At 49.3% G+C, this 11,530-nt stretch overlaps 1 protein-coding gene across 3 annotated transcripts; it reads right to left on the bottom strand.

Annotated features, from left to right (window-relative positions):
* Window positions 1-4,048: 4,048 nt before the first annotated feature.
* On the bottom strand, window positions 4,049-11,478 carry ECM1 (extracellular matrix protein 1). 3 transcript variants are annotated; one of them, XM_060201752.1, is made up of 11 exons: window positions 11,283-11,476; window positions 9,426-9,473; window positions 9,244-9,333; window positions 9,084-9,161; window positions 8,908-8,988; window positions 7,479-7,532; window positions 6,892-7,214; window positions 5,846-6,223; window positions 5,145-5,365; window positions 4,940-5,027; window positions 4,049-4,527 (listed from the first exon to the last, which is right to left on the bottom strand). In XM_060201752.1, exons 1-11 carry the CDS (start codon window positions 11,350-11,352, stop codon window positions 4,297-4,299), a joined length of 1,662 nt encoding a protein of 553 aa, XP_060057735.1. In that variant the 5' UTR covers window positions 11,353-11,476; the 3' UTR covers window positions 4,049-4,296. The 3 variants fall into 3 exon arrangements, with proteins under 3 accessions (XP_060057735.1, XP_016047386.1, XP_060057736.1); XM_016191900.2 differs by having other exon boundaries at window positions 7,479-7,535; XM_060201753.1 differs by lacking the exon at window positions 5,846-6,223 and having other exon boundaries at window positions 7,479-7,535; window positions 11,283-11,478.
* Window positions 11,479-11,530: the final 52 nt, after the last annotated feature.

Below are 11,530 nucleotides of genomic sequence, written 5' to 3' on the forward strand. Positions count from 1 at the left end.
GTTGTGTTGTTCCTGATGGAGATGACCAGAAACAATGGAGAGAGGGATTTATTTGAGGTCTAGGCCCATCAAGTCTTGTTTGGGAGACTCAGGACTCCCCAATTAGGGCCCCAGCTGGTGGAATGGCCTGATAGTGACTAAAGAGTCATCGTTAAAGTATGCCAGTCTCTTGCCCTTATTCAGCTTTTGCAGTCCTTGCTTTGCTAAGGTTAGCTTTGGAGTGAGTGAGAGAACTGTAATAGGAAGTAGGTGAGGAAATTTACTTATTTTGAATAGAGACAGATAGAAGCTGAGAAGGAAGGGGGAGCTAGAGATAGAAGCTTTCTTTCCTGCAGGTGGGGACCATGGGCTTCAACCCTCTTTGAGCACCGTTATATGTGTGTTTAACCTGGTGCCCCACTGCCCAGCCCCATAACCACATATATTTTATTTTTATTTACATTTTAAATATTTATTAATAAGAAAAAGAGCACTGGAACATGTGATGCTGGGGACATAACTCAAGACTTAGTGCTTGAGTCTAACTCCTTATCCATTGTGCCATCTCCTGAGCCTCATATATTTTAAATTTATTTATATTCATTTAAAATATATATATGAGAGAGAAGGGAACCAGACCATCACCCTGATACACTCAATGCTGGGGATTGAACTCAGGCCTTGGACCTTGGAAATCCAAACCTTGCAACTTTGGATCTCATGCCTGAATCTGAAATTTCCTCCACTGCTCCACCTTTGGAGTCTCACTAAATGCTTTTTATGAAAATCTACTAATTTTGATTGTCTATCTGCCACAAAAATTAACACTTCGCTTTTGCTTGCTCACAGTAATCTTGCCCTGAACTACCTGCTTGCTCTGTTTAATAACTGGCTGGCTTCTAGACTGAATGCATCTGCTAATGATCAGCTAGTGCTAACCAGCCCTTCATCTCCTCCCAGATACTAGGTCCTCAGGCACCATCACAGGGTGCTACTACTTGAAGGCCACCTCCTTTTTTTTTTTTTCCTTTTTTAAATTTCTTTATTGAGGAATTAATGGTTTGCAGTCAATAGTAAAATGCAATAATTTATACATGTGTAATATTTCTCAGTTTTCCACACAGCAATTCAATCCCACCCCCAGGTCCTCCTTCACCATTATGTTCTGGGATATAATCCCTCCCTCTCACCCCAGAATCTCTCACTTTGGTGCAATACAGGTTCTGCTTTGTGCTTTCCTGTCTATTCTTGTTTTTCAACTTCTGTGTATGAGTGGGATCATCCCATATTCTTCCTTCTCTTTCTTGCTGATCTCACTTAACAAGATTCCTTCAAGCTCCATCCAAGGTGAGGTGAAAAAGAATTAACCATTTTTCACAGCTGAGTAGTATTCCATTGTGTATATAGACCACAACTTGCTCAGCCACTCATCTGTTGTTGGACACCTGGGTTGCTTCCAGGTTTTGGCTATTACAAATTGTGCTGCCAAGAACATATGTGTACACAAATCTTTTTGGATGGGTGTGTTGGGTTCCTTAGGATATATCCCGAGGAGAGGAATTGCAGGGTCATAGGGTAGGTCCATTTCTAGCCTTCTGAGAGTTCTCCAGACTGTTCTCCACAGAGGTTGGACCAATTGACATTCCCACCAGCAGTACAGGAGGGTTCCTTTGAACCCACAACCTCTCCAACATTTGTTGCTGTTACCTTTTCTGATGTATGCCATTCTCATAGGAGTGCAGTGACATCTCATTGTTGTCTTTATTTACATAAATAAAAGCAATGACTTGGAGCCCTTTTTCATGTTTGTTGGACTTTTGGACCTCTTCTTTGGTGAATATTCTGTTCACATCCTCCTTCCTTCCCCTCCCCCCATTTTTGGAGTGGTCATTTTTTTTTCTGTTGTTGTTGCTGAGCTCTTTATATATTTTGGTTATTAGCCTCTTGTCTGATATACGGCATGTAAAGATCTTCTCCCATTCTGTGAGGGGTCTCTTTGTTTGGGCCACTTCTTATTTTTATACAAATGGATTCCTAAAGCATCTCCTTGATGCTTCCGCAGCCCAGCAACATCTCAGCTAGGACAACCACCCGCCTTCCCGACCATAGGGCCCCTACTCCCAATCAGCAGGTTCTAGCAACACTGGCATAGGCATAGGCCCAGAGGAGGTCCACCTCTCAGTTCCAGGGGCTGTAGGGGTTGTGAGTGCAGCTGCACATCTGCGCAAGCGCGGTGACGCCTCCCCCCACCACCCGCGCGTGGAGGGGCTTGTCAGACTAGGGGCGGGGCCCAGAATGCAGGGGTGGGGCAAGTCCAGGACTCTCGCCGTTTCATTGGTCCCCGTGATGACGGACAGGTCAAAGCTGGCACAACCACACGTAACTGTGTAAACAAACCCGGGCAGTGTGGGCGTGGGCGGGAGGTTTTGGACCCTGGTGAGGCGGGAGGTCCCGACTTCACATTAGTGTTATAACTGGGGTTTGAGTGCTGCCTTCCTGCCAAATTCCGGAGGGCTCATCCTCCCAGGACCTGAATCTTCCAGCCGGCATCTTTCTTCCAGCTCAGAGCCCGGGCTTCTGCTAGGGAGGATACTGGGGGCAGGGACAACGGTGGGAGTGGGGTGGGGGGGTTAAGGTGACTTGGAAGGCTGGAGGCAAGACCCTGTTGAGCTGGGGGTGTAGCCTAGGCTTCCTTTGGGCTTTGGTCTCACCCTCCTTATCTTCCCTCCAGCTCCCCACCTATCTGCGAACTAGGCTTTGCAGAAGGCAAATCTGAACACAGCCTCTGCCTGCAAAATCCTCTTAAACCATGCACAGGAGGCACTGGGAGGTGAGCCACGTCTCAGGACTTTAAGACTTCATGCTGCTGCTTGAATATAAAGTCCAGGCTCCTCCTGCCCGCACACCCAGAGAAGATGTGACCCCTCCAGTGTTTTCGGAATGTCCTGTCCACCTGTCCACCCCAGATCAGGCATGGCTGGCACTCCTGCAGCCCTAAACCACTTACGACACTTGCAGGGTGGCTAGAATGTGAGCGACATGAAAAAGGGAGAAGATCTGGAACTCCCAGAAGGGTAGCTTCTAGTTTAGCACAGAAGACACTGATGTGTTCAGGAAATAAGATATTCACTAGGCAGGGACTCCTTGAAGAGACAGATGGGAAGCTTTCAAATGTCTAGTTGTGTCGTTCCCTTTGGGAGGGTTACCAAGGACATGGACCATACCCTGGTAGCTAGCTACCAAGGTAGTCCCCTCTTCCCCCCCCCACCCCCCGCCTTGGTCATGCGTGGTGTTTCATTCACCATTCCTGTTTTTGTGTCATGTGGAGAGAGAGAAGCAGAGAAAGAAAAAGAAAAAAAGAAGTCAGGCACCCAAGCGTCTTTCATTGTAGAGGGGGCCAGACTGGAACCTGGGTGGTATACTACCCAAGTGAGCTATACTGCTGAATCACCACTTTATATATATATATATATAGAGAGAGAGAGAGAGAGAGAGAGAGAGGAGAGAACTGAGGAGATAACATAATAACTATGCAAAAAAAAAATGTCTGAGGCTCTTGAGGTCCCAGGTTCAACCCCCAGCACCATCTTAAGCCAGAGCTGAGCAGTGCTCTGGTGTCTGTCTCTGTGCATCTTCCTCTCTGTATACCTCTCATTAAAATAGTAAAACATATATATGTATTTTTTAAATGTGAGTAGGGACAGTCTGGGAGACAGCTCACATGGTAGAGTTCACATTTTACTATGTACTAGGGCACAAGTTTGAGTTCAGGTCCACCAAAATGGAGTGCCAGGCAAAGGGGCAGCTTTGGGAGCAGTACTGTGGCGTCTCCTCTTTTCCTACCTTTTACCCTCTGGAAAAAAAAAATCTGCAGGGAATGGTGAAATCATCTAGGCACTAAGCCCTGGCAACCATGCATACTGCCAAGTTTGAACCCTGACAGAACATGGAAGGTGCTGTGATTGTGGAGTGTCTGCCTCTCTACCTGAATGAAAAGCCCTTCAGAGGTGAAATCTTGCACTTGTGAGGCCACACGAAATTTATGTGAATAAACTCAGGACGACAAACAGTGAGTGAAGCTGTTTATAGTCTCAAGACAGCTTATACATTCTGCTCAGTCAGTAGGACCAGAGCAGTGGGTCTCAGGGTCCAGTCACTGAAGAATATTCTAGTAGGCTTAGAGGGGTGTGTTTGTGTGTGAGATGTTACAGACAATGAGGTCGCCAAATCCCAGAGGTGTTCACTATGATGAGTGTTCAAGAAGGGTGAGGTGGGGTGGAGTTACCCCAATCCAATCCTCCAAGGCTCTGGGGTGACTCACTCATCCTCAGGCTCAAAGGTGGAGCTGAGAGTTGCTACCAGAGCAGGGCCCTGATCCTCATGGCCCTCTATATCCCCCATGTCTCCTTTCACGACAGCCACATTCCTCAGATAGTTTATGTTGAAGCAGTTGATCTGTTCATTTCCGGGGTTCAGTTCACAGCAGGCAGCAGAGTCCTTCCAGATGTTTTGCCGGGGACCACACAGGTCATCAATGAAGGCTGATTTCTGATAAAGGAGAAGAGGGGAGGGAAGTGACAGAGGTGCTTGTTAGAGTCTGGGAGGTTATCAGAGTCAGGTTTGGAAATGAGGGTGCCCCAAACACCCCCTTTCTCCTGCTTCTGGGTTTTCTCCCTGGATTCCTTCAGACACCCAGAAGGAAGCAAGGTTGTGCACAGCTAGACTTTTTGTGTTAGATGTGCACATCTGGAATTGCTCATAACCAGAGGACTCAGGAAAGAACTCAGAGGTGGGGGGCAGGGCAGGGCAGGGCAGGGAGGAAGCTCTCCCCAGCTATTCTCATAGCTTCTGTGGCCTGGCTCCTGGTACTAAAGAGAAGATGTCCTGAGCTTCTAGTGCCAGCATATCCCTTGCCCTTCCTCCATTCCTTCCTTCAGGGACCTAGGGCCTTTGCACTCACCTCATCCTCTGCACAGCAGGCCTGCTCTGGAAATGACAGATGACAGCAGCGGGCAGTCATGTTATGGATCAGCCCCGGAATCTGTTTACTGTGTTGATGGGGAAGAGGCTGGGGTTAGGGGGGTTTTGCTCCTCCCAAAGCACCCCTGAGGGAGGTTTAAGGGAAAGGAAACAAGTGGGTTGAGGAAGAACTAGCCATGACTCACTGCTTGGCGAGAAATTTTCCATTTCCACAGAGATGGCCCATAAGGTTAGGGGTGATTTGGCTGAGGTCAAGGGTCAAGATGTCCCGGTCATAGTTGGGGTAGGGTGCCCGACGGGCAAAGCACTCATCTCGGGCGGGGCTGGGAGGGTAATGGCAGCATGAGTGGTGGTGAGTCTTGGTAGCCTGCTCCTGGTCACAGTACCCATCAAGGGCATTCTCCCACTGTGGACAGAGGAAGGGGGGGTCAGGTATCTGTATACCTGGCACCAATTCTTCCCACCCTCTGCTCCTGTGACTGCCACACTATGAGGTAAGGTAAAGGCCTTGCAGCCCCAGCCGCGGCAGGAGGCAGCCATGTTCAGTTGGGAAGATGGGAGGGTAGAAGCACAGGTGAGGCTTAGGGCTGGTTGCAGAAGATGAATGGGAGCCGAGAGGGTCCTGTGCAGCTAGAGCTAGCTTGGCTGGGTGGCAGGCAGGTACGTGCAGGTTCATGGGTGGAAGAGGCCTGGAGTGGAGGATGCAGGCTCAGGATGAACAAACTTGGACGATGAACACAGTGGACTGACGGACGGAGGGATGGACGGACAATCACAAGCAGACCAATGGGTAGATGTTCACAGCGGGAGGCAACAACAGGATCAGAGGTTGGAGGTGGGTGGGCAGACAAACAGGCTCTAGGGGGCCGCTGGGACGCCCACTTACAGCCTTCCAGGCACAGGTGTGGTTCTCCCCCTGCCGGCAGCAGTGCTGGAATTCCTCCTCCAGGTGGGTCAGAGTCTGTAGCTGCTTCTGGACAGGGTCATCAGTGGCTGGGAGGTTGCGGGGCACAGAACGGAAGCGTCTGAGGTGGCAGATGTTCTTGACATTGTCCAGTGTGGGAAGCCCCGGTGGGAAAGGCAGGTCGGGGCCCGAGGACATGCCAGGCTGGTGGCTGGGGCAGACCCGTTGTGGGTAGTGTGGCTGGGGAGCTTCTGCTTGGAAGCAGGAGAATCGGGCCTCCCCCTGCCTTCTGCAGCACCAGTGGGCTCGGGTCTTGACCGAAAGCTCAGCCTCACAGTACCAGGTAATTGTGTCCTCCCACTAGAGCAAGAGGAGTGGGTCAGCCCGGCAGCCTGTGGTTGACATACCTGTCCAGAAACGATCCTGGACTGACAGATAAGAAAAAAGCAGAGGCAGCCCAAGAGATAGTGTAGTAGATGGACTCTCACGCATGAGGTCCTGAGTTCAGTCCCTGACGATCATACGTACCATAGTGATGCTCTGGTTCTATTCTTTCTTTCATTAATAAATAAATAACTTAGGGAAATATACCCTCATGACAACAAAAATCCTGTAAATCAACATTTCCTTAATAAAGTAATACTGGAATTGGAAAATAAGTCTTTTAAAAAAGAGAGGAAGAAAGAAGCAAATCTTGTTCTCTATTCTCCTAGCACCTACAAAAGGAACCCAATATACTCTGCCCTACTTCCCAGGTCTAGGCCTCTAGTACTTAACATATACTCTCATACTGTCTGGTGGTAAAAAGACACCCCTCTGGCGTAAGGATCCCAGTTTAAGCCCCTAACTCCCCACCTCTCTGTCTTCCCCTCCTCTCTCCATTTCTCTCTGTCCTACCCAAGAACAATGACATCAATAACAACAGTAATAACTACAACAATAAAAAACAACAACAAGGGCAACAAAAGGGAATACATATTAAAAAAAACAAACAAACAAAAACCCAGGATCAAGAGCCCAGCCCTTACCACCAGATTTGCACAGTCCAAGCGGCTTAGTTGATTTTGACAGCGACAACAGCGAGAATATCCAATTTCTAGTAAATTAAGGGTTTTCCCCTGGCGACTGAGGTGGGAGAAACCAGTCTGTGGCAGGTTCCAAGGGCCATACACAATGTGCTGCCGGTTAGGAAGGCAGATCTGGTCCAGGTTGTCTCGAGAAGGTCGCCCCGGGGGGAAGCCATCCAGCCAGTGGCCCCAACCCCCTCGGTGTCGGTCATTTGGGCAGTGATGGGACGGATGCCCAGACTGTGACTCAGGGAGACCTGAATCCATGAGGCGACTTGGCATTTCTAGAATGCAGAGAACAATGTGGGATCCCAGCAGGTGCATGTGGAAGAAGAAACAAAGGTTAGAAACAAAGGTTAGCTGAGTTGGGAGGACTGAGAACAGTGGGGTGAGGAGGAAGATATGAACTCATGGCTCTTACCTTCAGGGTGAGTGACTGAAAGAAACAAAGAACTGAGGCATGAAAAAAATCACCCCACATCCCTGTGCTGCTGCCAGAGCTCAGGCACGTTGCCCTCATCCCTGAGCATGAAAGCAGTGTCACTTACCCTGTCTCTGCTTATTTGGGAAGGTCATCTCCTTCTGGTGTGGGAAAGATGGACCTACTAGGGTAAAAGGAGACACCGAGTTTAGCTGGGCTGGGCATCTCTAGAAGAGGAGCTGATCAGATCCCATTGATAAAGAACAGCTCGAAAGAGAAGGGAAAGGAGATAGGATCTTTCTTTCTTTCTTTCTTTCTTTCTTTCTTTCTTTTTTTTTTTTTTGGCCTGCAGGGTTATGACTGGGGCTGGGTGCAGGCACCACGAATCCACTGCTTCTGGAGGCTTTTATTTTTTTTTAAGATTTTTTTTCTTTTTTTTTTTAAGATACAGAAGGGGGTTTTTTTGTATTTATTTATTTATTTATTTATTCCCTTTTGTTGCCCTTGTTGTTTTATTGTTGGAGTTATTGTTGTTGATGTCATTGTTGTTGGATAGGACATAGAGAAATGGAGAGAGGAGGGGAAGACAGAGAGGGGGAGAGAAAGACACCTGCAGACCTGCTTCACCGCTTGTGAAGCGACTCCCCTGCAGGTGGGGAGCCGGGGGCTTGAACTGGGATCCTTATGCTGGTCCTTGTGCTTTGCGCCACATGCACTTAACCCGCTGCACTACCGCCCAACTCCCTTTTTAAAGATTTTTTTAAAAATTTATTTATTCTCTTTTTTGTTGCCCTTGTTTTTTTTTTAATTCTTGTAGTTATTATTGTTGTTATTGTCATTGTTGGATAGGACAGAGAGAATGGAGAGAGGAGAGGAATACAGAAAGGGGGGAGAAAGACAGACACTTGCAGACCTGCTTCACCATTTGTGAAGTGATTCCCCTGCAGGTAGGGAGCCGGGGGCTCGAACTGGGATCCTTACATCGGTCCTTGCACTTTGAGCCCCGTGTGCTTAACCCGCTGCGATACCGCCCAATTCCCTGGAAGCTATTTTTTTTCTTTTGTTGCCCTTGTTGTTTTATCGTTGTTGTGGTTATTATTACTGTTGTTGTTGTTGTTGTTGTTGAATAGAACAGAGAGAAATGGAGAGGGGGGAAGACAGAGAATGGGAAGGAAAGATAGACACCCGCAGACCTGCTTCACTGCTCATGAAGTTGCCCCCTTTCACTGCTCATGAAGCAACCCCCTTGCAGGTGGGGAGCCAGGAGCTCACACTGGGATCCTTACCCAGGTCTTTGTGCTTCGTGCCATGTGCACTTAACCCACTGCACTACCGCCCAAACCCCTCCCTAATAGATGTGATTTTTATGCCATTTAATCTTCGGATTTTATCAAATAGGCCTTCTTCCTCTAATTTCACAGATAAAGAGACAACAGTTTGGAAAAAAGTGACTTAGCTAGAGTGATGCAGCTGGCCAATGGAAGCATCCTCCCAAGCCCCTGCTGGCGAAGCCAAGGGTTATGGGGTCAGGGAAAGAGGAGGTGGGGATCACTTACTTTCCTTCTGTTCCAGAGGCACCTGGTGAGGGGGCAGCTCTTCTTGCTGGGGGATGGTGTCGCTCAGGAGAGGGACATCCACTGCAAGAGAAGGGTGTGGGCACAGAAAAGCAGAGATCAGGCAGGTGTCAGCAGGTCCCTGGTTGGCTAGGGAGGGGGTTGCTGGAAGCACTTACCTTCCTTTCCCTCTGGGAGCTGTGGAGGAGGTAGCATCTCCTCTTGCAAAGGGACTGCCTCCTGAGGCTGGGGCTGCACTGCAGGGAAGGGAGTGTGAGCCTCCTTGCTCCCTTGATGAGGGACAGCAGAATCTCCCAAGAAAGGAGCTAACAGACTTACCTTCACTCTGTTCCTCAAAGTGAAAGGCCTCAGCGTGGCCCATGGGCAGGGTTCGGGTTAGGGGAGGTGCAGGGGGTGCTGCATATCCCACTACAGGCAAGAGGGGAGATAGTGAGATCCTGAGGTTCTGTCCAGATTCCCTCCCCCCCTACAAACGTCCCACAACTCTCCCAAAGGTTTACCTTCTTGCAGTGGCTGGGTGAGGGAATGTGGTCCTAGCTTCTTTTGCCCTGGAGTGAGAGATAGGGGTTGAGGGGGTGGTGGGCAGGCTGATTCAGGGGTGGGTTTTGAGCTTCACTCCAGACTTCAACAGACAGTCAAACAGACAGCCAAAGAACTGAAGCTTTCTCAGATGTCATGGCTGAAACTTGGTCTATGTCCATTGTAAGGTAGGCACTCTGCAGCCCAGGGCTTATTTGGCACAGGCTCGAGATCACCAATGCAGCAAAGATAGCAGCAGCCTCTGGATTGCTTCTACCTACGTCCCCATATGCTTAGACCTCTATGACTCTGAGACTCTGCTAAGAAGAATGTGACATCAAGAGCTGACAGGAGATCTGAGATCTGTGATCTGCCTCTCTAGGTTCTGGTGCTTCTCAAGTTTCAGAGGAAATCTAGACCCTGAACAGGGGGGTCTTACCTCCTAGGCCACCCTTTATTCTAACCCAGGGTCTTTAAACACCTTGGACTTTCTCTTTTTTTTTAATGTCTTTGCATTATCTTTATTTATTTATTGGATAGACAGAAGTCAAAAGGGAAGGGCTAGTAGAGAGGGAGAAAGACAGAGAGACACCTGCAGCCCTGCTTCACCACCAGCTTTCCCCCTCCAGGTGGACTTGGGGCTCGAACCCTGGTCCTTGAGCACTGTAATGTGTGTGCTCAACTAGGTGCATCTCCACTTGGTTCCAGCACCTTGGACTTTCTGAGATGGACCCCACCCAGTCTAGGAGTGCTCCCTGCAGCTGGTCTTGGGTCCTCTTTACGTCTCCCAGGGGATGAAGATGATTCAGGGCTCCTGATGTGTATGGCTCCCAGCCACCCAGCCTTCGGGGAGGCGTTGCCTGTGGCTGATCTGTAATCGCCCAGGGCTGGGAGGTGGCAGCAGGGCATACAGGGCAGGCACCTGAGACAAGCTGGACAGTGGTGCTCTCAACATTTCACCCTGGGGGGACTGGTTTAGGCGTTGCAGCAGTTGAAGAATGTGTGCTCATGGCCAGGGAGGTAGCTCAGCAATAAAGTGCAGGGTGGTGGTCTAGGAGGTGGTGAAGTGGATAAAGCATTGGATCCTCAACCATAGGTCCTGAATTCAATCCCTGGCAGCACATGTACCAAAGATGTCTGGTTCTTTCTCTCTCTCCTATCTTTCTCATGAGTAAATTCTTTGCAAAACTGAAAAAATGAAGAGCATGGTATACATGCCTACGGCCCTGGGTTTGAGTCTTAAGACTGCAGGTACCGGAGCTAAGCATTTGTGATCTGGTTTCTCTCATATTTTTTTTTAAACCATGCTTTCAGTTGATTTTTTTCCCTTTTTTTTTCATCAACACACTAATCAGCTCTGGCTTACGGTGGTGCTGAAGACTAAATCAGACCTTCAGTGTCTCAGGCATTAAAATCTTTTTTTATAGCCATTATGCTATTTCCCCATCCCCAAATTAATTATTTTAAAGGAGCTGTATGTGCTAGAAGGTGTCAGGTCCTCAGTAGATGGCTAGTCTCAAAACCCTTCCCTGGGTCAGCAATCATTCAGGACAGCCTGAGGGCCTCTCCACTCTTCCCGGCCCATGTCCTACTCAGGCAGAGCCCCCCACTGTGACTCTGTCCACCCTCCTCAGTGTTCACTTCTACTGTTCCTTGATAGCCTAGGAATCCATCCCCTTTGCTCCTGCTCCCCACCCTCCACTCCTCTGGCAAAAAGCTCTAGTGCCCCAGAAACAGGCCAAATGGAGAATCACCCAGAGCAATGAGTTGGTTGGGGTGACTAGCCCCTGACCCTAGTCCGTTGGCCGGGACTCCTCCGCCTCTCAACCCCAACTCACCTCCCTCAGAGGCCACAGAAGCAACAGCCAAACAAGCGAAGACCAAGGCTGCTCTGGACATGGTCCCCATCCTGGGGCAAGGACTGGTCAGCGGCCACCCTAGAGGTGGGTCCTTTCTGGTAGATCTGGATTTGAAGGGCTGGGTTGCTGGGATCCTGCTTCTCAGGTTGCTGCTACTGCTGTTGTGGACTTCAGGCTGGTGCCTTCGCCTTTTTATAGGCTGTGAGGCCCTATCTCCCGCCCTCCTC

This window comes from Erinaceus europaeus, chromosome 11 (assembly GCF_950295315.1).
Source record: "Erinaceus europaeus chromosome 11, mEriEur2.1, whole genome shotgun sequence".
Taxonomy (NCBI): Eukaryota; Metazoa; Chordata; class Mammalia; order Eulipotyphla; family Erinaceidae; genus Erinaceus; species Erinaceus europaeus.

Coding starts and splice junctions, on each gene's coding strand:
- ECM1 (XM_016191900.2), bottom strand. CDS start 11,352: ATGGGGACCATGTCCAGAGCAGCCTTGGTCTTCGCTTGTTTGGCTGTT. Junction 7,215..7,478: donor CCCAAATAAGCAGAGACAGG/GTAAGTGACACT, acceptor TCTGCATTCTAG/AAATGCCAAGTCGCCTCATG. Junction 5,366..5,845: donor ACACCTGTGCCTGGAAGGCT/GTAAGTGGGCGT, acceptor CTCTGTCCACAG/TGGGAGAATGCCCTTGATGG.